This window comes from Syngnathoides biaculeatus, chromosome 18, assembly GCF_019802595.1.
Source record: "Syngnathoides biaculeatus isolate LvHL_M chromosome 18, ASM1980259v1, whole genome shotgun sequence".
In the NCBI taxonomy this organism is placed as follows: domain Eukaryota; kingdom Metazoa; phylum Chordata; class Actinopteri; order Syngnathiformes; family Syngnathidae; genus Syngnathoides; species Syngnathoides biaculeatus.
In genome coordinates, this window is record NC_084657.1 from 9,050,067 (window position 1) to 9,077,316 (window position 27,250).

At 53.0% G+C, this 27,250-nt stretch overlaps 2 protein-coding genes and 2 non-coding genes across 8 annotated transcripts; 3 read left to right on the forward strand and 1 right to left on the reverse strand.

The window, feature by feature from the left end:
* The first annotated feature begins 635 nt into the window (after positions 1-635).
* On the forward strand, positions 636-16,304 carry LOC133491421 (EH domain-binding protein 1-like protein 1). Of its 5 annotated transcripts, XM_061802493.1 has the most exons (25): positions 636-1,017; positions 2,026-2,083; positions 2,521-2,616; positions 2,688-2,741; positions 3,061-3,239; positions 3,529-3,647; positions 4,812-4,928; positions 5,241-5,400; positions 5,551-5,715; positions 6,283-7,479; positions 8,063-8,257; positions 8,631-10,091; positions 10,357-10,614; positions 11,152-11,221; positions 11,289-11,437; positions 11,515-11,563; positions 12,206-12,437; positions 12,660-12,685; positions 12,745-12,793; positions 12,886-12,899; positions 13,742-13,862; positions 13,967-14,066; positions 14,122-14,195; positions 14,273-14,387; positions 15,244-16,304. In XM_061802493.1, the coding sequence occupies exons 1-25, from the start codon at positions 914-916 to the stop codon at positions 15,329-15,331; spliced, it is 5,250 nt and encodes a 1,749-aa protein (XP_061658477.1). In that variant the 5' UTR covers positions 636-913; the 3' UTR covers positions 15,332-16,304. The 5 variants fall into 5 exon arrangements, with proteins under 5 accessions (XP_061658477.1, XP_061658481.1, XP_061658480.1 ...); XM_061802497.1 differs by lacking the exon at positions 8,631-10,091 and having other exon boundaries at positions 15,244-16,303; XM_061802496.1 differs by lacking the exon at positions 6,283-7,479 and having other exon boundaries at positions 15,244-16,303.
* A 4,754-nt stretch (positions 16,305-21,058) lies between these two features.
* LOC133491433 (endosialin-like) lies at positions 21,059-24,411 on the forward strand. Its single transcript, XM_061802543.1, has 3 exons — positions 21,059-21,302; positions 21,553-22,106; positions 22,257-24,411. The coding sequence occupies exons 2-3, from the start codon at positions 21,767-21,769 to the stop codon at positions 23,801-23,803; spliced, it is 1,887 nt and encodes a 628-aa protein (XP_061658527.1). The 5' UTR covers positions 21,059-21,302; positions 21,553-21,766; the 3' UTR covers positions 23,804-24,411.
* Positions 24,412-26,863: 2,452 nt separating this feature from the next.
* On the forward strand, positions 26,864-26,935 carry trnaa-cgc (transfer RNA alanine (anticodon CGC)). The gene has a single exon. It is a non-coding gene; the product is annotated as a tRNA-Ala (tRNA).
* A 223-nt stretch (positions 26,936-27,158) lies between these two features.
* Positions 27,159-27,231, reverse strand: trnav-uac (transfer RNA valine (anticodon UAC)). The gene has a single exon. It is a non-coding gene; the product is annotated as a tRNA-Val (tRNA).
* Between the last annotated feature and the right edge of the window lie 19 nt (positions 27,232-27,250).

Genomic DNA, 27,250 nt, shown 5'->3' on the forward strand with positions numbered 1-27,250 from the left:
TGACCCGCCGTTGTTCACTAAAGTTTTTCACGTACTTGGGCAAATAGGATTGTTGGTTTTTTTTTTTTTTTTGGCAAATAATACTTTTTTCAATTTTTCAAGCCGCAAAAAAATGAATTTGCAAACGGTAAATATGCGGGCAGCAAAGTGAACCTACCCTTAGCGCGTCTGCCTCAGTTCCGTGGCTCTTTTTTTTTTGTGTAATGGGTTTCGCTGACTGCGGGGGCCGCGTTGTGATTTGTCGCCTCAAGACTGAAAGTTTGGATGCTTACTCGATGATGGTAAAAAAATTTTTTTTGCTACTTTTCAACAAGATGGCTCTGTTAAAAGGAAAAAAGAATCACTGGATTATTATTTCGACGCAGAAGCGTCGGAACGCGATGCGTGCGCGACCCGCTTTCTCCACAAGAGGCCGCCAAATAGCAGAAACCGCCAGTCGCTTGAAAGTTGGTGTTTTGCACGTCACCGAACGTGCTTTGCTCAGGTGGGCGGGGTCAGGTGTTTGAGTGACGCGTCAAAACAAAAGTTGGCTCCGTCGTGCGTGGGAGCACTCGAGTCACGCCCGCCCCGCCCCTTCCACGCGGCTGTCCTTGTCACTCACCCTAAAAATATCCCCCCCTCCCCCCCACGCTGTCATCCGGCGTGAGCGCGCACACGGGCGTGAGTCAGTGCGGAAACTCCGAGCCGCCTTCGCGCGCGTGGCAGGATCAAAGTCTTGCGTGGACGTGAAACGCTCGGGAGCGCTTGGCGTCTGTGCGCGTGCGTGTACGAGTCCACGCAACTTGAAAGGAGAGGACGCGCGCGGACACGCCGCCTCGCCTGTCCCCTGCGTGGGGCTTCCGGAGCAAGTGCGAAAGTCCGCCACGCGCGAAGAACTGGACTTGGGCCCACTCGGGCTGCTTTTGTTTCCGCGATGACGTCAGTGTGGAAGAGACTCCAGCGGGTGGGCAAAAAAGCTTCCAAGTTTCAGTTTGTTGCTTCCTACCAGGAGTTGCTGCTCGAATGCAAAGAAAAATGGTGAGTGGGCAACACACACGAGATCTTTGCGGTGGGTGGGATGGCCTGATGGTGGTTTGCGTGTGTCGCGCTTCGCGTGGTTCTTTGGTTCCTCCGGAAGGGATGGCGCCGGGGGCGCGCGCCCGCGTCAGCTGTCAGTACAGGGAAGTCAACCCCCCCCGTGGATCGGGGTAAGAAGTCTTTCACCGACCAGCGATATGTGAACATGCGCGTGGGTGAGGGTGGGGGGGGGGGCTTTTAAAAAGTGTAGATCTCGTGATTTCAATTGTTAATGGTTGCAGTATTATAGCGCCCCCCCCCGCCCCAATCTACACTACACGGTCCCCAAAGCACATTCAGCCAGTTGAGAGTTTGCCTTGCCCAAGGGCACCGCAACGGCGGTCAGTCACGGTCCCCTTTTTGAGTTCCAGCCGCGTTTACACAGTTCAGTTTGTGACTTTTGAGAATTCCTGTTCCCGTGCGGCATCACTTTGAAGAAGACACAAAAAGACTCCGTGGCTTGTGCGGTTCTACGAAAAAGAGGTCCCGAGTGCTTGCTTCGAGCAGTTAATTTGGCATTTTTGTAAACATGTATTTAAACACTAAAATGGTCACCCGAGCTGTATCATTTCATGTAAAGAATAATCCAAAACATCTTAAACAAGCTAACCCTGAATGAGGGCAGATGTTGAACAGCTTTTTGACTTTAATACGCAGAGCAGAAATGCATACAAATATGAAAAATGTCTCAAACAGCTCCTTCTGTGCGCACGACCCTGAAACACAAAAAGACTTGTGTGTGTGCGTCATCAACAGTCAAGTGACATTTGTGTGTGTTTGCGCCATGGCGACAGCGGGGCGGGTGTCCTGCTCGGCGGTCACGTAACTGCTCCGCAACTTCCTCTTTCGCTTCCTTCCCAAAGTGCAAACGCGAACAGAACGTTCGAGTCGGGCCACCCGAAGATGCTTCTGGAAAATGTGTCCCCGATACACACCAAACTTTGTGTGTGTGTGTTTGTGTGCACGCAGGCAACCCGACAAGTTGCGCGTGGTCTGGACCAGGAGGAACCGGCGCATGTGCTCCAAGGTGATGGACGCAACTCTTGCACCAAGTGCCCGGGACTGACATTGAACGTTTCAGTCATCGGGATGGCCGTCAGGTTCTGGAACCATCCGGACGCACCCCACCGAGCTTTTGGGGGCTTTTCAGAGTTCCGATTCCAATATTTGTCCCAATTGAATTCAGAGAACACTTAAATCAACAAAATTACTATTTTTTTGGTTGAAGGTTACAACAGTAAAGTTTTGAGTTTGCAATCAGAACATTTGACAGTTTTTGCAAGACTTGATCTGGGAGTGTCTGCTCAAGCGCAAAAGGTTTTTGTCATGTTTTCAGTTCTAGTCGCTTGAAGTCAACGGCGACCTGTCCGCCGCTCTTTTGTCTTTAGTTTACAGACAATACAAAAATGCTGGAGACTCAGACGCCAGCCGAGAAAGTCAGCAGTTGTGTGTCTCTGTGTGTAGTTGCACAGTTGGCAGCCCGGAATCAAGAACCCGTACAGAGGCACGGTTCTCTGGCCCGTCCCGGAGAACGTGGACATCTCGGTGACGCTGTTCAAGGTAGCGGCCACGTTCTCAAGTCGGCGGCGGCGCTCGCGGGGCTGATGTGTGTTACTTTGCTGACTCTCCAGGAAACGGGCGCTGACGCGTTTGAGGACAAAGAGTGGACCTTCGTCGTCGAGGGCGTGAGTACGGCGTGGCCCCGCCTTCGATCGCGAGTCCAGGGCGGCCGTCTTGTAGCTGCCGCTGCTTTTGTTCATTTGACTGTTCTTCTGACCGCACGTCCGACTCTTCTCCTGACCGTTTTGCTCCGCACGCCGCCAGGCCGGGACGATCCTTCAGCTGCTCCTGTGACTGTTCCTTGGGCTGTTCCTCTGACCGTAGCTCTGACTCTCCCTGTGACTGTGGCCCTCTTTAACTTGTGCCTCTGACTGTTCCTCTGCATGCCTGTCAACCGGATCGTTCCAACGGGTGTTCCTGTGACTGCACTGTTTGATCCGGCAGGAGTGCAAAGGCCACCGTAAGGTTCTGGCGTCCGCCGCCATCAACCTGAGGGATTACGCCAGCGCGACGCCGACGCAGACGGACATCAGGCTCCCGCTCAAGCCGCTGTCTGTCAAAGTGGTGGAGGCGGAGCTTAAGCTGTCGCTGTCCTGCATCTTTGTGCGCGAAGGAAAAGCCACGTGAGTCACAAAGTTTAGCTAATCTTGGAATTCTTTAGCGACGAGGAACATGCGCAATTGCAGTGGCAACTCAAACAAGGCCGGACCCATGAAATGTCGCGAAATTCATACGCTTCATACGTACGTGAAGAATTTTCAAATCTTAAATGACTACGATGACATTTTGCCAAATCTGCGACTTGTACTGCGTGTTTGCTGCCCTGTTATCCTTGCGTGTACAGTCCTCCGCTAGTTTTCCTGACAAAGTCAGATTGTGATGCTAAGCTATGCTAACGTTAGCTTTATTTAGCGACGAAGACATGCAGAGCCTTGCCAGCCTGATGAGCGTCAAACCCGACGTGGCCAACTTGGACGACTTCAACGAGAGCGACGAGGACGATGACGGGAAGTCCGGCGGCGGCGCGGCAGGTAAACGCCGGCGTCACGGCGCTCCAAGGCGTGCCTATTCTCGTTTGCCTTCTCTCACGTCCTGGCTGTTTCTCCGCTGCGGCAAACGCAGTTGTTCCCCGCCCTCTCGTTCGGCCCGATCGGCCCGCCCCTCCGCCACCTGAGCCCAGATACCTGCCAGGTAGCTTCCTGCTCTTGGTGCAGCACGCGATCGGCTGTTCCACCTCCTGCGTTCCTTTCAATGACTGCAGCGTAACATTCCTCTGGCTGTTCCGCTGACCGTTCCTCTAACTCTTCCTCAGTTGTTTTGAACGCTCCGCTAACTTTTCCACTAACTGTTCCTCCGACTGCACCCCAGCCCCGGCACCTTACGCCGCAGTCCTTCGGGTCCTTCTCTGACTGATCATGCGCCATTTCTGTGAATGTTACCTCTGACTGCACTCCATCTTCTCCCTGCCGTGTTCCCGCGACTGTTCCAGTGCACGCCGCCTGGCCCGAACATTCCCGTGCCTGTCGACTGAAGTGCCGTCCAGACCTGTTCATCCTAATCTCCATCTTCACTCTTGTTTTTTTTTTTTTTTTCCCGATCCATCCATCATGGGGTTCTCCGAGGGGGCGGTCACCGTGACCCCGCCCTACACCCCGCCGGCGGGACCTGGCCCCTCCCTTCCTCCCCCGCACCCCTCCCCCTCATCGCGCCGCCGCCGCCGCTGCCCGCCATCTTCCGGGGAAAAGGTAGCACGGAGGTTTCTGCTCGTACTGGGGATCGGCGACTCGCTCCCAGCTCGCCGAAATTTAGAGATTTAAAGATTTATGCGTCATCGAAAAGAAGTGAAGTTCAGCGCTGTTCTTGGCACACTTTGGCAGTCTCCCGAATATTGTCGCAATTTCTTTCGGAACTCGTATTTTCGGTTGCTCCTGTCGTCAGTGGTACTCCCATTCCCGCCCTCAGCGCCGGCGTTGGCGGCGCGTCGGGGAGGTGTTTGATTCGGAGGGTTGCCGTCAATCAATTTCATCACGGAGGCTGAAGGAGAACCTGAAGAGGGCAGCGCGAGAACAAGAGGGCCAGAAATCTTTGATTGTGTTTCATGGAAAGCCATCACAAACAATTACAACAAAGATTTCGGTGGGCGTCAAACCGTCGCGACGTCCGATGAATGATTTTCTTGTCCTCTCTGGCGCCAGCCCCGCCCCTCGCGGCCGTGCCGCTGCTGAGCCGTCCGGACCTGGACGCCCTCTGCGAGTCCGCCCCCGCGCCTTTTCGGCCCTCGCTGCCGCGAGCCTCGCCCCCTCCGCCTGCAGGTATGTCGGGCGGCGTTCAGATTAGATCATTGTATGTCTACATTTGTTGCTTCACCATTTGTGTTGAGTATCTGTTGCTTAAAGGAGTGTGGTTCACGGAAGTACATATTTTTCCCAAAGTGGCAACTATCCGTCGCCGCAAAAGGCGGGGTCACTCCAGCGTGAGGTTCTTTTAGTTAAGATTGTGCTAAAATTGATTGTATAAGTTCACTTTTAAGAAGAATTATTGCTTTATTCGCACGGAGCCTTTACAACGTTAAAGATTCATGGAATTTGGCCACACCCGTCAGTTTTTAATTTGTGCACACGCAGGGACCACAGACGAAGAGGCAGGGGCAACATCCGTCGCCATGGAAATGACGCCATGGGGAAGCCAGGATCCCGCGCCTGCTGATGACATCGCAGGGTCGGGACGGCCAATCGCAGTGCAGGGTTCCAAGGCGACTAATCGGGATGAGCTCGGAAGCGGAAGGTGGGGCCGCACCTACGAACGCACACGGTCACGGCAAAAGTGTGCGAGCGACCTCTGACCTTTTTCATCCAAGCTAACGCCATGCTCACACTCGCTAGCCAAGCGGCCCAGATCAAAGCTGATCTCCGTTTTTTTTTCCATGTGCCCCAGTCCCGGGGAACCGCAGTCCGGGGCGAGCGTAGCCCCGGCTCTTCCGTGGCCATTCGCCCCCGAGCAGACCCGTCTCCGCGGCGACGAGGATGCCGACAACCTCCGTCGCCGTGTGGACGTTGTCGGCGAGCCGCGCGCCGGCTTTGCGGAGCGGGGCCCGGGCGGGTGAGTTCGGCGGAGAAGGGATGAAAGAAAAGAGGGGAGGGAGAAGAGGAATGAGAGAGAAAAAAGGAATAGGAGGGAGGGATGGAAGAGGAGAAGGGAAAATTTTTAGGGAGGATGAAGGAAAGAAAAAAAAAAAGAGCATGAGTTGTGAAAGCAGAGGAGATTTGAAAGAGAAGAGGAGGAAGGAACGGAAAAGATGACAAAGGGGAGCAATGAAAGAGTAAAAGAAGGGGAGAGGATAAATGATGGAGAGGGAGAATAAGTGATGCAAAGATTGAGAGAGGAGGAAGAAAAAGGGGGCTGCGGGAAACAGAAAGGAGGAGGAGGAGCCGAGAGTCAAACAAGGGGACGCATGCAAAGATTGAGGGAGGAGGAGGAGGAGGAGGAATGGAAGGGAAAGAGGAGAAAGGAGAGGGGGAACGAAAAAGTGAGCGGGAAAGGGAAATTATAGATGTAAAGAGGAGGAGAAAGAAAGTGAAGGAGGGCGGGAAGGGATGGAAATGAGATGGAAGAGGAGGTAGCCAGAGAAAAGGGGAGGTTGAGCCTTCTTCGATTTCTCCCCTGCAGCCTCGGGTTGCCTGCCCTGGCCGAGGAGAAGGAGGAGCAGCAGCAGCAGGAGCAGGAGGAGGAGGAGAAGAAGAAGAGGAGGAGGCGGCAGCGACATGAGGAAGAGAAGAGAAGGCTGCTGGAGGAGGAGAAGCGGCGCCTCCTCCAGGAGCAGGAGGAGATGAGGAAGCTGAAGGAGAGGAGGAGGTGCCAGGAGGAGGAGCTCCTGCGGCAAAAGCGAGCGCGTGAACAACGGCTGCGTTGGGAGGACGAGGAGAAGAAGAAGAAGCGGAAGGAAGCGGAGGAGGAGGAGGAGAGGAGGCGCCAGCAGGCCTGCGAGGTTGGGGTTGGACATGTGAGGAGGAGGAGGGAGGAGGAGGAAGAAAGGAGGAAAAGGGAGGAGGAGACACGACGGATGCTGGAACAAGAGAAGGAGGAGGAGGCGGAGAGGAGGAGGGAGGAAGAGGAGAGAATGAGGAGGCAGAAAGAGGTGATGGGAGAGGAGGAAAGGAAAAAGAGCAGGGACGAGGGGGAGCGGAGGTTAGGGGTGGAGGAAAGGATGGAGGCAAAGAAAAGCGAGGAGGACGAGAGCAAGAGGAGCTCCGGGGAGGAGGAGGAAAAGAAGAAGGTCGAGGAGGCGAGCAAAGCGGAAGAAAGAAAGAAAGAGGAGGAACGGGAGAGGAAGAGGAGGGAGACGGAGAGTGGGGTGCACAGGTTGAGGGGGGAGAATGAAAGAATGGAGAGAAAGAAAGGCCAGGAACTGGAGGAGGTGAAAGAGAGGGAAAGACACCAAAGAGAGGAAGAGGGAGAAACACAGTGGAAGGAAAAAGACATGCAGAGATGGAGAGAGGAGAAGGAAAGGATGGAGAAAAAGAAAGTGGAGCTCAAGGAAAGGGAGCGAGAGGAAGAAAGAAAGGTGGAAGACGGGGGGAGGAGGTGTGAAGAGGAGGAGAGGGTCGAGGTGGAAAAAGAGGAACAGCAAAGATTGAGGGAGGACAATGAGAGGAAGAAAATGGAAGACGGGAGGTGTGGGGAGGAGGAGAGGGTGACGGTAGAAATGGACAAAGAGATGACAAGACTGAGGCGAGAGAACGAAGAGAAGTTGGGACGGGAAGAGCAGCCGAAGCGCGATGCTCTCCGACTCCCTCTGCTGGACACCGGCTGCAATGCACCCCCGAGTCCCAGCCAATCGGGAGAGACGCGGGCAGCCAATCAGCGGTGAGTTTGGCCTCTGGCTCACTCGGCGAAAGCCCAAAGGCCTGCTCCCTGGAAACCTTGAAAAGCAATTTCCAAACTGGAAAGTGCTAAGGGTACCCCTGGAAAGCTCTCGAGTCCTCGAAACACACGAGGACCTTCTCGGGTTCCGGGATCTAGAATAGAAAGTCATGGTAGTTCTGGGCTAGACACACTCTGGAAAATCCTGAAACACTGCAAAATTGTAGAGATAATCTGGAAAGGGCTTGGAAACCCCTGGAAAGTTTGAGAACATTGGGGTGGGGGGGCAGGTTCTAGAAACACCAGATAGTTCTAGACACACACTGGGAAACTGGAAAATTCTAGTGCTTATTCCGTACTTTGGGAAGTTGTAGAAACAGAGGAAAGTTGTAGACACAATAAAAGGTTCTGGAAAGACTTAAAACTTACCATAGACTTACTCTAAATAGCTCTAAAATCAAATTCAAGTCCAACCAGGGAACTTTAGCTTCAGGCTTCTTGTCCGGGAACAACCATTGTTGGTACAGACACAAAGTTCTGGTTCTGGTTTGTCTTAAGTGGACCCTCTGTTTTGTTTTCTTCACAGTGAAACTGCCGAAGTGGACGCTCCTGCTAGGCTAATAGTGGCAAAGTCCTCGCCGGTTGGTCCTCCTGCTGTCCCGTTAGTTGAAGAAACTAAAGAAGACGTGTCAAAGTCAGCGGACAAGAAGACATCGGGACTTCCCGGAGAAAGTGTGCGGACGCCGACAGCTAAGGAGGATGAGGAGCTCGTGGAACTGGGGTGAGCGTGAGCCTGGTCCGACTTGATTTGATTGGAACGTTTTGATTTTGAACATGAACGCAGACAAAATGATTGAAATCAGAACAAGAAAATCCAGGTTGAACGGCACTCGGCGTTCAGCGCCTCCTCGTGGTGAGTGGCCCGGCTCCTGGCCACTGTTTTTGCGGCAATTTGAATTTTTGAAATAGTCCGGCGGAACTGGAAACCAAAAATGTTTCTGTATCGACCCGCTTTATGATGGGATCTCTTGAATTATCACTCTATAAGTTTGAATCATCTAACTTCATGGCAGGGTGTGACTTCACGGATGGTCTTCCAGAACTTTCTGAACGGACCGGCTGACCCTGTCCCTCACGTCTGTTTTGTCCCATAGTTGCCAGGCGGCAGCAGTCGAACGGAACCTGATGAGTTCCGAAGGCTCGCTTGAGGTCCACGCGTATGACGTGGCAGAGACGTTCCCCTTGACTGCGTCCACCACCGAACCGGAGCAAAGACTTTCAGACAGGCCGCGGCTCAGTCTTGTCGCCGAACTGCGTCTCGCTGCCAAGGAACAGGAGGAAGTACGAGAGAAGAGGAGTGGAAGGGGACAAAGGACAGAGGAGGAGGAAGTGGAGGAGGAAGGACAGCCAGAGAGGAGAGTGAAAGAATGGAGGGAGGAGGAAGGAGAAACATCGAATGGAGGGAAAGATGAGGAGAAGGAAGGAGGCGAAGAACTTGAAATGGAAGAGGAGCAGAGGACGAGGAGGGGGATCCCAGGAGGACGAGAGGAAGTGAAGCACAATAAGGACGAGGATGGACAGCACGACCAGGAGGTCATCATCAGCCAATCAGAGGTTGAACCGCCAGTCGAGGAGGCGGAGCTTAATGCCGTTGCGTATGAGGAGACGCGTCAAGCTGCTGCTGATGATGACGATGATAATGATAAAGAGCATCGCATAACACCCCCCAAACCATCTGAGATCCAAAACCTTTCTGATCCTTGTCATCTTGGTCATTGGAGTCTTCCTGGTACTCTTGGTCCTCCTGTTCCTCCTGCCAGTCTTGATCCTCATTGTCTTCCTGGTCCTCCTGACAATTTTATTCATACTGGCACCCATGGTCCTTCTGATCATTTTGGTTCTCCTAGTCCTTTAAATCATCCAAGTCCTCCTGGGGATCTTGGTCCTTCTCGTCCTATTGGTCCCACTGATCATCTTGGTTCTCCTACTGTTCTGGGTCTTCCTAGCAAACTCAGTCCTCCCAGTCCTTCTGTTGATTTTTGTGACCCTGCCACCCATGGTCCTTCTGATCATTTTGGTTCTCCTAGTCCTTTAAATCATCCAGGTCCTCCTGGGGATCTTGGTCCTTCTCGTCCTATTGGTCCCACTGATCATCTTGGTTCTCCTACTGTTCTGGGTCTTCCTAGCAAACTCAGTCCTCCCAGTCCTTCTGTTTATTTTTGTGACCCTGCCACCCATGGTCCTTCTGGTCAAGTTGGTTCTCCGTATCCTCCTGGGGATCTTGGTCATCTGAGTCCCTCTCGTCCTATTATTCCCCCTGATCATCCTGGTGCTCCTAGTCTTCTGGGTCTTCCTAGCAATCTCAGTCCTCTCAGTCCTCCCGTTGATTTTTGTGATCCTGCCACCCTGGATCCTTCTGGTCAAGTTGGTTCTCCGTATCTTTCTGAAGATGTTGCTCTTCTTGGTCTCCCTGGTCTTCCCGGTTCTCCCGGTCTGGACTCAGTTGCGGATGAGGAGGCCGGTGCCGATGCGCAGGAATTGGAGTTTGATCCAGGTCTCCGAGATCTTGGCTCCAAACGGTTGGCTGGGCTCTACGTGGTGGGCCGCACTACAGGGTGAGCGGGGGTGGGAACAGGGAGCGAGTTCTGCCGATTTATTTGGCGGTCTGCATGTGGTGCTGCCACCCTTGAGCTTTTGCATGCGTGTCGTTAATCTTCTGCATCGTCGTCGGGTTTTGGCTGACGTGAGGTTGAGGACGCGTGTGCATTGTGGCAGAGTGTGGTACTGCAGCTTGAAAGTCACACTTGCATGTCAAAATCCGCCATATTGGAGCAAAAGGTTACGCGCATTTGACGAGCTTCTCCAACCTTCTCTTCACAGCGGACCGGCTGCACTCCGTCAGGACCACGACCATGTCGCACAAAATGGCGCCGCCCGCGAAGATAAGTGCGTCGGGGTCCAGCAAACTCTGCAGGAGGAAGAGCGTCTCCTGTTGGACAGACTCCAGGTGGGGTCGCCGGACACGCCCCCCGGCACCAGGAAGGTCCTGGTTCCCGCCCCCGGCGAGATCCAGGACGCGGAGACGGATGACGGCCGGCCATCGGTTGAGCGTTCACCTGGGCCGTCGGGAGACTGCGTGTAAGTCGCCGTGGTGATATCATCACACCCGCACATCGGTTGGGACGCCAAGAAACAAAAACCTTAAAATGGCGGGTTAGAGGCTGCCTGAAAGGATGAGGTGGAGGTTTGTGATCCTGATCAGGATTCAGATGAGGAGCATGAGGATGTGATCACGACGGTGCCAACCCTGATTCCACCACCATGTTGCTAGCCAAGTGTTACCCCAACAATTTAAGCCATGGTGAAACTGTATGGCCAGCACAGTAGGAGCGCCCCCTCCTAAACCCGAACCACGTTTTCCAGGGTGGGGATTGTCGTTCCATCCTCTTTGGAGGTTGTCGATTTACTTAGGTGGACCACCCAAGTAAAGCTTACCACGCAGGGGGAAACACTGATGAGGATGGGGATGTTGGTGATGATGAGTTTGCCAGTCACGAGAATAAGGACGATGTTGATGAGGATTCAGATCAGGCTGCTGCTGATGGACAGGATGATGATGTTCTCGATCCGCGGCAGGTTTATCAATCAATGTGTCAATGTCGGTGCCCCCCCTAGTAACGGGAACCCGTCTTCACAAGCGGGACTAACCCGAGAGGAGGCCGACGGGAAGGACGACGGCGACAAGGTAAACGCAAACACAACAAGCAAGTGCAGCAAATTAAGACTCTAATATTCGACGGTGTGACCATCAGAGCCCGGTGACCTCCAGCCAGTCGCTGCTGCGGTGGTGTCAGGAAGTCACGGCCGGCTACGCGGGCGTCAAGGTCACCGACTTCAGCGCTTCCTGGAGGAACGGCCTGGCCTTCTGCGCCATCCTGCATCACTTCCACCCCGACCTCGTGTACGCGCCGCGCGCCGTGCACCTGTCGGTGGATTGGCGGCTGTCGGTCACCAAGTGTCCTCTTTTTGTCCCTTCAGAGATTTCGACCAGTTGAAAGGTCACGACATCGAAATGAACAACAAGAAGGTGAGCAGCCCCACTGCTGATGTTGTATTATGTCGTCGTCGTTCTTATCCAGTCATTGGTCTCATGGCGCACTCGTACGAGTCACCGCATGTGGCTAGCGCTGTACACGTTCTTCAGGTTCGTCTGGCAGATCTGTAGTTTTTCAGGTCCGGCGCCGCAATTCCTCCAGAAATTGCATCGTCGAAGTTTGTCCAGTCTATTGGTTCTCAACTGTTGTCAGCGTCTCATGGGCACGGGGCAAGGGACTGGACCCGATTGCGGGACTCGAGGCTTAAATGCCTGGTCTAGTTAGCATCAGATGCGGCCGCAGCCAGAGGCGGCGGCTTGGCCGTGCCCCTGACACAGCGTGGGACTCGCATTTAGCTATCGTCGCAAAGTCTGGACCCACTTTCAGAGAAGTCAAGAATAAGGATTCGTTAATGTTTCAAAATGGCCTCTGAAAACATCGGTACATCCGCCGACCAATGGCGTCATATTTTTTTGCCACGTCGCAACTGTGTTCCGCGTGGGAACTTGATGCGCTTCTGTACTGTCCCAGAAAACGGTTGAGAATCCAGTCTAGTCAACTGTGAGACGATTCAACCCAAACAAAATGAGGCTCATCGACAAGTTTCCTCACTCCGCTGCCTTCCTCCCCGCTAGGCCTTCGCCGCGTTCGAGTCTCTGGGCATCTCGCGCCTCCTGGAGCCGTCCGACCTGGTCCTGCTCTCTGTTCCGGACCGCCTCATCGTCATGACGTACGTCAGCCAGCTCCGGAGTCACTTCACGCGGCGGGAGCTCGGCGTGCCGCGCGACGAGAGCGACGTTGGCCCCTATGGCCCCACCCCTGGCGCCGTTCTGGTCGCGCCGCCGAGAGCCAGGAGGCCGCTTAAAGGTTAGATGGAAGAATGAGAGTATCGATGATCGGTTGAAGCAGACCGTCGCTCGTTCTTGTGTGGATAGGTGAAATGCGTGGGTGCGGGACTGCCGGCACGCGGTGCTCCACTAGAATCCCAAACGCCATAGACGGGCTAACGGGAATTACGCTAATTTTAAAGCTTCCCAAAAAGTGGGACTTTTTCAATTTTCATACGTGACCTTTTTTGACTTCTTGTAGAAGAGTCCACGCTTCCTCTTCCAGAGGTGAGGTCAACACTCCTCCTCCTCGTGTGAGTCCGTCTCATGTTTGCTGTCGTGTTCAGAATGAGGGAGAACGCGCCGGCGGGTCTGCGGGAAGCCGACAAGAAACTGGTCAGAACCTCGTGCGGCGCGCACGCAACCATAAACGTCTTCACGTACTTTACCGTGTCTTTATGTGTCTTTGTGTTCGTTTGTACCCCCAGAAGACTCGACGACGGTCAGTTGTGTTTTTTTTTTTTTTGTTTGTTTTTTTTGCCCTTTGTTTAGAACGTCCACGCTGTCGACCTTGAGGGGACGATGATGTCGTCGATGATCGCGGCGTTCTAATCGTCGCAGCTTCCTGTTTGCTTGATTGTTCCGCACTTCCTTCATTTAAGGGGAAATCAAATGGCTTGCATGAACAGATTTGAACCTGTGGCTTTAATTAATATGGAATTTCCGGATGGTTCTTCGGACGGGAATGGCGCGGACTCTGACGACCGAGCTCCGGCCCCGGATGATGAAGCTAGGCTAAAGTCCTCCGCCGCCACCGAAGGCGGGCCACCAGCTCCGGAGTCGAGCTTCAACGTCCGCGGAGGCCTTTAGCCGAGCTTCGGTGGCGGCGGAGGCCTTTAGCTTAGCTTCGGCGTCCGGGGCTAAGGAAGCGGGCGGCGGCGGAGGTCGTTAGCCCCGGACGCCGAAGCTAAGCTAAAGGCCTTTAGCTGAGCCTCAGTGGCGGCGGAGGGCTTTAGCCTAGCTTTGGCGTCCGGGGCTAACGAAGCGGGCGGCGGCGGCCCACGTAGATCATGTGACTGGCAAAAATGGCAGCGCCCCTGAAAAGTTGTAATTGTCGCCAAAAATCTTCTCAAAACACGATTAAATCAGAGAGGATTTAGCATCAGATTGTCAAAATCGGGTACATGAACTGTTGGATACGCTGTTGATGCAAGCTCTGGATTTCTCCTTTGACTTCCTCCCATCTTTCTTCCTTTTCTTTGTATCTTCCTTCCTTCCTTCCTCTCGGGCTCCACACGTGTCGCGTGTTCACGTGTGTGTGTGTGTGTGTACTCGTCGGGCCAGCGTCTCCGCGACGCCAGTCGATACGTGCTGAGCGAGCTGGCGGCGTTGGAGGCGGAGCAAAAGCACGTCGACGGCAGGGCGGCAGTGGTGGAGCGGCGGCTGAGGAGCCTCATGGAAACAGGTGGGATTCGAACGGGGGACGGGTCGCTTACGCTCACACGTGAAGGGCGTAAAAAAGCACGCGAGCAAACTCTGCTGACTGTCTGGCGGCGTGTCACGTGACAGGAAGTGACCGCGCCGAGGAGGAGCGTCTGATTCAGGAGTGGTTCACGCTGGTCAACAAGAAGAACGCGTTGATCCGAAGACAAGACCAGCTGGAACTCATGTAGGTCACGCCACGATGATGATGACGACGATGATGATGATGATGGTGATGACAGGCAGGAGGAGCAGGACCTGGAGCGCCGGTTCGAGCTGCTGACACGGGAGCTGCGCGCGGCGATGGCCGTCGAAGGTCGGCCGACCGCCGTCGCCCGTCCGCCGTCACGTGACCCGCCGCGTGACCCCCGCACGTGCCCGTGTGCCTTGCAGACTGGCAGAAGTCGTGTGCCCAGCGCGAGCGCGAGCAGCGCCTCCTGCAGGAGTTGGTGTCGCTGGTCAACCAGCGCGACGACGTCATCCGAAACATGGACGCCAGGGAGCGAGGGTGCGTGCCGGCAACTTGATCGAAACGTTCGTCTGAGTGCGCCACGTACGTCAAAAATGCCTTTCCGGGAGGCGCGTGTCGACAATTTAGAACGGGACGGGCACGGGAGCCAATCAGCGCTGATTTTGTTTGACGAGAACCAATCAGAACGACGCGGTAACGACATCGGTGTTACGCTACGTCGATGGCTACTTTGAACTACTGCAGTTATCGCAGTAGTTATCGTTTTCAACAGATAAAAATGAGAGACAAGTGTCATCCGTAGAAAACTCGAGGGCCGCTCTACCATTATACTTTCATGTTAAGGTGGGGGCCGCCAATGGCCCGTGGCTGCATGTTTGAGACCACCAATGCAGATGGACAAAATTACATTTTTTTTTCTCCGATAAACATTCTAAAATAGATCTTGAAAGGAAAAATGCATATAAGATTATTCACCTCAATGTTGAGCGGAGAGCACGTCATCCATGCGCAAAGTTGCGGAAATCTCATTGGACATCCGAGTGGTCGCCGTATTGGCCGCATTTACTGCCCGTGACATCACCCCGGACGTTCACCAATCAAAACACGCGGTGGCCCTTACTGTAGGACACGCCCCTTCAGACGCAGAAGCTCTTTTCAAAGAAAACATCTCACAGTTACCAACTGGGGCAATATTCTCCGATTGTTTCCAGCCATATTTAGATGACATGCGGATCACGGGCAAAACCACCTCCCCGCGGCACCACTTCTGCAGGTGGTTTGCCCGTGATCCGCCTATCATCTCAATGTGGCTGGAAACAATCAGGTAATATTGCCCCGGTTGGCAACTTCACTCCGGTTGTGCGATGATTGGCACTTGTGTGCGTGTGCGCAGGGCGCTGGAAGAGGACGAGCGCCTGGAACGCGGCCTGGCGCAGAGGAGGCGCAAGTACGACGACAAGGACAAGTGCGTCGTGCAGTAGCGCCCGCAGCCGCTGTTTTCCTTGTCACGCCACTCTTGCTTTGTTTGTGAGTAGATTTTATGCTGACGTGTGTATTTTAAAAAAAAAAAAAAAAAAGCAAAATACATTTGTGGAGGAGCTGGACTCAACACGGCGGCTGTCGTCCATCTGGAGTGTCAAAATTCCTGCTTTTATCGTGATTCTTTTTTTTTCTGAGGATTTTCTTTAGTGAGACGAGAAATGAGCGTGAGCGTCACCAAGATCATTTACATCATCTTATCATCTATGATGATTGATAACGCCGAAGGAAGTTGTTTTGTGTGAATTTTGCGCATTGGGAGTGGGCGAGCAGCAGGGGGCGCCACAGCCAAAAGTTGCCTCGGGACAACGGTTGACACGCCCACTGACACGTGCGGGCCAAAATATAAGTATAAATACAAACAAATAAATCAATGACAGCGAACAAATAATGATATAATATAAATATAATGTAAAATATATCATACAAACTCACCAATTTATCGGCTAATCATCTAATCCGTCATCAAATTCATCGAGTCATCGTTTTTATGCCTTTAACACAATTGTCCAAATTCTCTCAATTTCACCTCCTCAACACTTAATATTAAGAATGACATTTATGATGGTGATGATGATGATATTAATAAAGCACACAGATTTTCAACACTGACACGTGCGGTCCAAAATATAAGTATGAATACAAATAAATAAATAAACAAACAAACGGACAAATAAATGAATATATAAATGACAACAAACGAATAATGATAGAATATAAATATAAAATATATCATACAAACTCACCAATTTATCGGCTAATCCGTCATCAAATTCATCGAGTCATCGTTTTTATGCCTTCAACTCACAATTGTCCAAATTCTCTCAATTTCCGCTCCTCAACACTTAATATTAAGAATGACATTTATGATGATGATGATGATGCTATTAATAAAGCACACAGATTTTCTTTGTTGACTCAAAATAATTTCCAAACATCTGCTTTCACTTTGGAAAAACATTGTCAAACATTTTGCTGACAAAGTACGGAGCAAACTCGTAACTGCGTTGTCATCAAATGGCGGTGCCCACCAAAAAGTATTGAAACCGCGAGATGGCTTCCTTTTTGTTTTTGCGGTGTACATTTGTGGTTCCGAGCAAAAGATGAATAGGAAACAAAAATGTATAAATTCCAGCTTTTTGATTGATGGTTTTGACATCTGGATGTGTTCAACGACTCAGTTGTGAGCATCTTTTGTTCGAAGCCACCCAATTTTCACACGAGCAAAAGTATCGAGTTACTCAGGTGTTGCTAGTTCCAAAATTGCATTTGTTGCTAAGCAAGCGTGAAGACCGGAGAGCAAACCATTTCGAGTCCGAGAGAAGAGGGAAAATTGTTCAGAGCGATTTCACAAACACGGAATGCCAAAGTATGGAGAGAGAAATGCTTTGCTAACGTTCTAAAATGAGCTCCAGCGACAGGCCGCGAGCCGAGCTTGGACGTCCCGGGAGGCCTTTGGCCTAGGTCCGGCGTCCGGGGCTAACGAAGCGGAGGCCATTAGCGCCGGACGTTGAAGCGAGGCTAAAGGTCTCCGCCGCCTGAAAGCTCAGCTCGCGGCCCGCCAGCGGAGCTCATTGCCCGCGTTCGGTTGCGGCGGAGGGCTTTAGCCTAGCTTCAGGGTGCAGGGCTAATGAAGCGGACGGCAGCGGAGGCCGTTAGCCCGGACGCCGAAGCTCGGCTAAAGGCCTCCGCCGCCTGAAAGCTCGGCTCGCGGCCCGCATCATTCCCGTCCAAAGAACCGTCCGTCCATGTCGCGCGTAGGCCTCGGAGTAGTCAGACTCTGCGTCATTCCGCCCGAAGAACCATCCGAATATTCAACATGAATTCCAGCCACAGGTTCAAATCTGTACGAAAGTGTTCCTCCGTCTTCCCGATCAACCGATACTGCTCTTTCTTCATCAGATGAGGATAAATCCGTACATCATGTGACTCGCGAAAATGGCAGCGCCCCTAAAAATTTGTAATCGGCGACAAAAATCTTCTCAAAACACGGTTAAATGAGGGAGGATTTAGCATCACACTGTCAAAATCGTGTACATATAACATGAGCGATTGGATACGCTGTTCATGCAAGACACCAGATTTCTCCTTTGATAAGAATTTCTGTTCCAGTACCGTAATTCCTGGTCTATAAAGCGCACCTGGTTATAAGCCTCGGTACACTGAAAGAGTTTAACGCTAGCGCGGGGCTAGCATTAGCGCACCTGGTTATAAGCCTCGGTACACAGAAAATAGTTTAACGCTACCACGGGGCTAGCATTAGCGCACCTGGTTATAAGCCTCGGTATACGCGGTTTAACGCTAGCGCCACGTAACCAGGTGTGCTAACGCTAGCGCCGCATAAACCACGGGGTTGAAAGTGTGTGGAAAAAAGTCGCGGCTTGTAGGCCAGGATTTACGGAACTTTTGCTCTCTTCAAACAAAAGATGTTGTTGAACGCATGTGAATGCGAATCCCGTGAAGTTAAAAGTGGAATCCTCAACTTTTGTCTCGGGCATTTTTGCCCAAATGTCTTCAATATTCACCAAAAACAAACCTTACTGTTCCGATACTTTTGAAGGGGTTTGTGCGTTTTTAATACTCTCAACTTGAAATAATGTTGTTTTTTTTTGTTACCATTCATCAGCGCGTCGACGTTATCAACCAATTATTAAATTATTCAAATAATAGTTAGTTGCAGCCCCCCAAAAAATCAAACCCCTCCCCCCGCGGTGTGCGAGTAACAAGACAATATTTCAATTGAGAGGAAGCCAAACGTCTCATGACCACGAAAGGGGGGGGAGGGAAGGAAACGAAAAGAAGGCGAAAACGTGTTGCGGCGCCAGGAGCAACATGAGAAACCTCAACAGGCCCGAAGTCGACATTGAGGCCGGCTGAGCGGAGGACGACGAGACCGGAGGAGGGAAGGGAGGCTGGGTCAAAGGTCGGGCCAAGGAACTCTTGGCGTAAATCATGTGAACATTCCTCTTCTGCACGGAACTGGATAAGACTTGGTTTTTCCTGGACTGGATTCTCGATCAGCCCGGATGTAATCGGGCCCATTTGAAAGTAACCAGACCTCGACTAGACTGGACGTGACAAAAGCGAGAGGAACCCCGCCGTGACGGGTTCGAACGGACTCAAGTTGATCCTGAAATGGAACGACACCGACTTACTTAAGTGGATAAGACGAGGTTTTTCCTGGACTGGACTCGATCAGGCCGGATGTAACCGGGTCCATTTGAACGTAACCAGACCTAGACTAGACTGAACGTGACAGAAGTGAGAGTAACCCGCCGTGACGGGATCGAACGGACTCGAATTAGTCCTGAAATGGAACGACAGCGACTTCCTTAACGTGATCCCACTGGATCTAACTGGACCCGAAAGAGAACTAACCCTAACCGGATCTAATTGGATCCGACAAAACCCGACCCTGACGTAGTGGAACTGGAACTCACTGCAGCGGACCTTTTGTAACTGGGCCTAAACGAGTTCAACCGAACCCCAACCGGTTCAAATGGACTCGAACTTGCCGCACACACACAGCGTGCGTGTCTGTGTGTGAGTGTGCATCTGGCTGGTTTTATGGAAAAATTGTTCATAATCGGTGCGCTTTTTCCGTGTGTGTGTGTTTGCTTTCGTCCAAGTCAGCAGCTTTGCGTAGCTTGTAGTTTGTCACTCCGAGGCTTGCGCCGTATTCTTCTGGACCGGACAACCCCCCCCCCGAAAGCGCACGCATGTGAGCACCTTCGTTCTCGAGTCAGCTTCCACGCGTCCTACTTTTCCACATGCTCGGCACTCTCGTCATTTGTCAAACTTTCCATGACTTCTACTTCTTCTCTGCTGCTCGTTCTGTGTGTGTGTGCGTGCATATTTGCAACTCCCGCACAATCCAAGGTCAAAGCCGATTGGGTCAGAACCTTCAGCAAGCTATTTCCTCCTCGTCACGCGGGGGAAGCGGACGGCTCACGTCGCTCCGGGTCCGCCGCGAGGGATCGAACGTCGTGCACCGGGTCGTCTGCGACACGCACGCACAAGGCCGCAGCTAATCCCTACGGTGTGCGTGCGAGACACACGACACCTGCGGTCGGGAAGAGCGCGCGAGTGTTTGATCTGGCGCGCTCGCGTCGGGTCGCAAACCAAAACCAACACCAGCGCCGCGAAGTTTCACATTAAATGGATTCTTCGATGCGGCTATTTTTTTTTTTTTTGCACAGATGAAAATTATTTGTGAGCTCAGCATTTCTCGTACCGAGGAACACAAGACGGGGAAGTGGCTCACAGCACTCGCCTTTTGCAAAAATATTTTTGGTATCTTTTCATGGGACCACAAAAAGTGACGTTTAGCTATAATTTAAGTATTCAATGTTACATTTTGTTTGTCGTTGGATCACAAACACTTTTTTTCCGAAGCCCTCGCTTTCCCTAGTCCAACTCAAGGGGGATCAGGTCTCTCTGGAGTGTCTGCCGGTCGTTCCCCGGGCCAGGAACACCTCACCGGGGGGGGGCGTCCTAACCGGATGCCCTTTTGCTCGATGCGGAGGAGCAGCGGCGGGTCAAATCTGCGCTCCTCCCGGATGACCGAGCTTCTCGCCCTCTACGAGGGAGAGCCCGGACTCATTTGAACGCTTGTTTCTGCCATCTTGGTCTTTGGGTCACAACCCACAGGCAAGGTGAGAGTTGCAGTTCGAGCGCTAAACGTAGGATCGTTCTTGACCACCGCAGACTGATACAGAGTTTGGCTCGCTGGAGGCGCTGCAGACATCAACCTGTCAATCTTCCCTCGCTCGTCGCTAAGACCCCAAGGTACCTGAAGTCCTCCGGCTGGGCCGGGATCTCAGTCCTCCACCCTTGTCCAACTGAGGATGACGGCGTCAGATTTGGAGATGTTGGGTTTCATCAAAGTTGAAGATTGCGGCTCGATGAACAAACCACCACCACGTTATCTAGAACAAGTCACCGAACCGGACCCTTTGAAAACCTCAGCCGTCCCGAGGATTTCTGTCCATAAAGTTTACGAACAGAACTGGTGACAAAGGGCAGCCTTGACTTCACAGAATCCAATCCTCACCGGAAAGGACTTCAACTGAGTTGTGGACTCTGACGACAGTCGTACAGGGACGGAACAGGTACCACGAACTTTTGGAGAACCGCCACAAGATTCTCAGAGAGAAATGGTACAAAACACAACTTGACCTAACCCGTGACCCCTCAAAAGAATGAATTGAAAGCGGCGCACCAAAAGTCTCGACACCCTGAAATGTGACTTGTGAGTGTAACCAGGTCTCAGCTGTGATTGGCGTTCGCTTGTGTCACTGCGCTCTTCTTGATCTTCTACGCCGCACTCATCCGAGCATTTCCTGAAGAAGTCAGCTTCATGCACTGTAAAACGGGACAGGAAGGGCGTCCTCAAAAGTCGCCCCGCAAAGTAAGTAGGTAAGATTGTCCGAGACCTCAGCGAAGGACCTGGTGGGCGGGGCTTCTGCTTCACCCGAGAACGAGGAGCGTGCCTGCGAGATCCATCGCCGCGGTGGAATGTGTGAGAGGCGGCGAGTGCTGCCGATGATGGAGAAAGCAGACGGCAAGAAACCAGCGAACCGACGGATCAGTGGTGGTGGGAGGGTTGGGGTGAAGAAGAGGAGGGGAGTGGGGGGTGGGGGGCGGAGCAAGGCCAGAAGGCTCTTCGGGATCCTCAGGTTGGCGGTGCCGTCTTTCTATTTTTCCTGCTGAACGTGGCCCCTGCGCTGAAACGCTACGCACGCATGATGAGGGGTGGTCCGGCTCGAAGGCAACCCCCCCACCAAACCCTCCTCGGAGACCTTCCCGATGCGCATCTGGCGTTTCCCGTTTCCTCTCCAGCGAGGAAGAGACGGCGACGGCGCGGGGTCCGACGCTTTCATGTCGCTCGGATGACAAACACTTTCCACTCTGGTGCGTGCGTGTGATGATGGGGGGGGGGCATATGGTTTTCATAACCCCCCTAGCCCCACCAACCCCCAATACATACACACACTGAATGAACCCCTCCAGTCCAGGTTTTATTACACTTCTTGCAGCCCCCTCTTCCAAAAACACAGAACTCTCTTTTTTCCTTGACAAAGCAAAAGAACACCCCCCCCCTCCCTACACTCCCCCCCCCTCCCCCCCGAACCCTCATCCAACCTTCTGTCCTCTCTTTCAGTCGCAGGAGAACTCGGCAGAGGCGAGACGGATGAACCTCCACCCTGATTGATACAAACAAACAAAAGACCCAATAAATAACCCACTTGGCTACGTCAAGGCTGCGCACCGTCTGCTTGTGGTTCTGGTACCACCTGGCGACTCGGCTCCGATACTTTGCCGGAATATCTTCTTTAGGTTTTTCTTGATTTTGTTTTTTGTTTTTGGACTTTCCAATGGGGCCGGTCCAGGCCTGGCTGCTGCTGTGCCTCGTGGCCGGTGGAGGGTGCGTCGCCGGTAAGCTGGAGGAGAAGGACGCCCTGTGCCACCCGCGGGGATGCTTGGCCGTCTACGTCCAGAGGAGAACTTTCCGGGAGGCCGGGCGCAGCTGTCGGGAGCGCGGCGGGACGCTGGCGACGTTGCACGACCGTGAGGCTGCCGATGCCGTCCACCGACTGCTGGCGGTCGCGGAGCCGCAAGGCGCCCGGGTGCGCCTGCGCCTGTGGATCGGTCTGCACCGGGCGCCTCGCCAGTGCTCCGCCGCGCGCCCGTTGCGGGGCTTCGTCTGGGTCACGGGTAGGACGCACTTCATTAGATTGTATCAAAATTCAGTAGATGATGTCATAATATTATTCTTATTACATGGTTTTGATTTAACTAGATTGAAGTGTGATGTTTTAGTCGGCGCCGGTGTGACATGATGGTGTATGTTGCGCCCCCCCGCAGGCGACCAGGAAGGTCAGTTCACCAACTGGCTGCGCGAGGAGGCGGCGGGTGCGTGCGCCGCGCCACGATGCGTGGCCGTGACGGTGAACACGGCGGACGACGCCCGCCACGACACCGACAGCGGCGACAACTTCAAGTGGTTGGACGGCTCCTGCGGTCTGGGGCTGGACGGTTTCGTGTGCCAGTACCCGTCCAAGGGCATGTGCCCGCCTTTGGAGGACGAGGGGCAGGGGCCGGCCGCCTACTCGACGCCGTTCCAGCTGACCAGCCGGGAGTTGACCCACGTGCCGTATGGCTCGGTGGCTACTCTCGCGTGTCCGCCCGAGCCGTCGGGGGCAGAACCCCCTGGCGAGCAGACGTCGGTGTGCGGAGAGAGAGAGGACGGGTCGGTGGGCTGGTCCCGGGAGACGCCGCTGTGCGGAGCCAGCGTGCCGCCACCTTCCCAGGACTGGTGTGTCGGAGACCACGGTTGCCAGCAACACTGCCAGAACACGGACTCCGACTACTACTGCTACTGCTCGGAAGGATACGTTCTTGCTGACGACGGCTACAACTGCGAGCCGGACAACTTTGGTCCCACGGATCCGCCCGAGCTTCCCTCTTCTTCGGATGGCGCCGCGAGCACCGAGCCACCCCGCCTCAAAGCGGCGTGCGCGGCCATGGGCTGCGAGCACGACTGCGCGGAAACGTCACGGGGAGTCCGTTGCACGTGTCCTCCGGGGTACCAAATGGGCCCGGACGGGCGTCACTGCTCCGACGTGGACGAGTGCCGGCAGGAGCCGTGCCCGCAGGCTTGCGTCAACGTGCCCGGAACCTTCCACTGCGTGTGTCGCGCTGGATACCGACCCGACGATGAGGGAGAGTGCGTGGACGTGGACGAGTGCGAGGATGAGGGGAGCTGCGAGGGCGCCTGCCAGAACACCGAGGGCTCCTTCGCCTGCGACTGTCGCCACGGTTACCAGAAGTCAGGCGACGGCACGTGTCAGGACGTGGACGAGTGCGTGGGGGCGTCGCCCTGCCAGCAGCAGTGTCTCAACTACGACGGCAGCTACCAGTGTTACTGCGACGACGGTTATGAGCTACAAGCCGACGGGCTGGGTTGCCGGCCGACGCCCGCCGATCAAGAGTACTCCACTTTGAACCCGAACCCCACCAACTCGGCCCACTTGCCGGACTTGGATCGCGAAGACCCGCATGACGCTGGGCCCGACTCGGACGTCCGACGGATGACAGACGTCCCCGAAACCGGTGAGTCTGACGAGCGCCTGCGGAAGCAGCACCAGACGGAGGGGCCGCCCGTGACAAGTGAGACCGGCATCCAAGGAGGAAGTCAAGGTGACGGAAACCGAGACCAGGTCAAACACGACAAGAGCTGGTTGCTGGTGGCACTGCTGGTGCCGCTCTGCGTGTTCCTGGTGGTGATGCTGGCGCTGGGCATCGTCTACTGCACCAGCTGCGCCGTGGACAAGAACATGCGCCTGTCGGAATGCTGCCGCTGGATCCTCCCGACGCCGAACCTCAACAGCGCCGAGCCCAAAGGACGCTGACGGGGAAAAAAACGTTCCTGCGCGTGACGTTGTCGTGTAACGCCTCCCTCGTGTTTCACATGAGCGCGATTCGGATTCCCACCTAGTTTCCAGGCAGGACACGCCCTGGTCTAATGTTAGTGGCCCTGCACCACGATCGGCTGTGGTAGTCGAGTAAAACACGCCTTACTGCTTCCCAGACGGGAATCGATCTAATCCCGATCTTAACCCCAAACCTAAATTTAAAACTACCAAATCGATTTCATTCCAAAGTCAGACACGTTTGGGTCGGCCATCGGGTTCCGTCTGCTTTCCGTGGCGCAGGACCCAATCATGTCACGGTGGGGGCGTGTCCTGGCTGCACACTAGGTGGAAATCCTCATAACGCATACCTGACCACCGTCATCTATGATGCGGTCAGACGACAGGTCACGCGACATTGGTCATGATCATGTGCCGTCGTCCCGCGCGACGTGCCGACAAGACGGTCCCGTGCCGTCGGTCAGGCTCGCGTGTTCCACACCGCATCGCGCGACGCGGTCACGAGGCCACCGCTGGGCCGACTCCCGTCGGTCGAAGCGCCTTCTGTAAATAAATCACTTCCGTTGACCCTTTTGAAAAACAATAAAAGGAGTAAAACAAACTTTGTCTGGTGGTCGACGAACCTCCGACGGCGCGTTTTTGTCCCTCGCGTCACGAGCGGTAAGCTACATTAGCATTTGAAACTATAGCGGGAGTGAGTGCCCCCCCAACGGCCTGGTCCTGGTCCTGGGACTGGGCCTGGATGGTAACTTTCTGCTCATCTGGTGTAGTTGGTCTCCACGGCAACACCTGGGAGAGGAGGATGCCGCCGGCCGCTTTTCCGCGTTCAAAGATCGAGGACGGCCGCTGCGCTCCACAACACATCCTTGTCTGATTAGCAAACGGGCGACGCTTTATCTGTCATATTAAATGTGTAAGGTCGTATTTAAGCAAATAATGAAAGTGCAATAAAAGTAAAATAGTCTTCTTTAGGTATGAAAATCATTTCTATACACTGACGTAGCACGAGTACCACGCTAAAGAGTCACTGAGTTGTATGTTAATAAAATACACAATGACTAGAAACATCAAAGACATTACAATGACACTTGTTGCTATGTCTTCTTCTTCTTCTTCTTTTCCTTTCGGCTTGTCCCGTTAGGGGTCGCCACAGCGTGTCATCTTTTGCCATCTTAGCCTATCTCCTGCATCTTCCTCTCTAACCCCAACTGCCCTCATGTCTTCCCTCACCACATCCATAAACCTTCTCTTTGGTCTTCCTCTCGCCCTTTTGCCTGGCAGCTCCATCCTCAGCACCCTCTCACCAATATACTCACTCTCTCGCCTCTAAACATGTCCAAACCATCGAAGTCTGCTATCTCGAATCTTGTCTCCAAAACATCCAACTTTGGCTGTCCCTCGAATGAGCTCATTTCTAATCCTATCCAACCTGCTCACTCCGAACGAGAACCTCAACATCTTCATTTCTGCCACCTCCAGTTGTGCTTCCTGTTGTTTCTTCAGTGCCACCGTCTCTAATCCGTACATCATGGCCGGCCTCACCACTGTTTTGTAAACTTTGCCCTTCATCCTAGCAGAGACTCTTCTGTCACATAACACACCAGACACCTTTCGCCAGCTGTTCCAACCTGCTTGGACCCGTTTCTTCACTTCCTGACCACACTCTCCATTGCTCTGTATTGTTGACCCCAAGTATTTGAAGTCGTCCACCCTCGCTATCTCTTCTCCCTGTAGCCTCACTCTTCCCCCTCCACTTTTCTCATTCACGCACATATATTCTGTTTTACCTCGGCTAATCTTCATTCCTCTCCTTTCCAGTGCATGTCTCCATCTTTCCAATTGTTCCTCTGCGTGCTCCCTGCTTTCACTGCATATGACAATATCATCTGCGAACATCATGGTCCAAGGGGATTCCAGTCTAACCTCATCTGTCAGCCTATCCATTACCACTGCAAACAGGAAGGGGCTCAGAGCTGATCCCTGATGCAGTCCCACCTCCACCTTAAATTCCTCTGTCACACCTAAGGCACACCTCACCATTGTTCTGCTGCCATCATACATGTCCTGTACTATTTTAACATACTTCTCTGCCACACCAGACTTACGCATGCAGTACCACAGTTCCTCTCTTGGTACTCTGTCATAGGCTTTCTCTAGATCCACAAAGACACAATGTAGCTCCTTCTGACCTTCTCTGTACTTTTCCACGAGCATCCTCAAGGCAAATAATGCATCTGTGGTACTCTTTCTAGGCATGGAACCATACTGTTGCTCGCAGATACTTACTTCTGTCCTGAGTCTAGCCTCCACTACTCTTTCCCATAACTTCATTGTGTGGCTCATCAACTTTATTCCTCTATAGTTCCCACAGCTCTGAACATCCCCTTTGTTCTTAAAAATGGGAACTAGAACACTTTTCCTCCATTCTTCAGGCATCTTTTCGCCCGCTAGTATTCTGTTGAATAACACTTGTTGCTATGTATACGTCATTTTTTTTTCAATTCACCAGCATATTTTTTTAATTTGCCGAGCAGTTTTACGTGCATTGCAGTTATGCAATCCATCATAATCACACCGGTTGTAGTAAGCGGACAATCACAACTGCGCCGATGGAGGACGAGATAGTACAATTAGGAGTAACCTTTGTATTATTTTGCAATTTTTTTGTGTGTTCTATGCACAGCACACGCTTTTGGGGTTGACGAAAAAAAAAAAAAAAAGGAAACCTGATGAAAATGAGCAAGTTCCGACTTAATTTGAACGTCGGCGCATTGCCCTCGATGAGATGGTCGACCTTGCCAACATGGCCGCCACGTCGTCACGTCGGTAAGCTAGGGTTGCTACATTGCGCTAGCTTTAAAAAAAACAAAAAAACCCCACTAGACTTTCCTAAGCTAGTGGCTCGTTTGGGGGATGCCCGATCATCATTTCTGTATTTTATCTACGGCGTCTTCATATGAAATAAAGTTCCTCAACAAACACCCACCCGGCGCGGTTTACGTGTATATCTATGCAGTGCACGAGGTGGTTGAGACCCGTGGGGATGTAGCTCAGTGGTAGAGCGCATGCTTCGCATGTATGAGGTCCCGGGTTCAATCCCCGGCATCTCCATTTTTAGTAACAGCATCGCCATGACGACGACGGTTTCCAAAATTAATAACCATATCGGAACGCAACATTGCTCTGCTGACCATTGAAGTCGCAGCAATGCATCAAATGAGCGAAAAGGAAATTGGGATCCACAAAAATGAAACTTCATGCACAGATGAAGTGATGATATTCACTGTCAGATGTATTTGTAAGTGCTTATTTTTTTTCCAAGTAAGGAAAAGAGTGGTTCTACTGGGGCTCGAACCCAGGACCTTCTGCGTGTAAAGCAGACGTGATAACCGCTACACTATAGAACCCTCCGCCGACTTCCTCTTA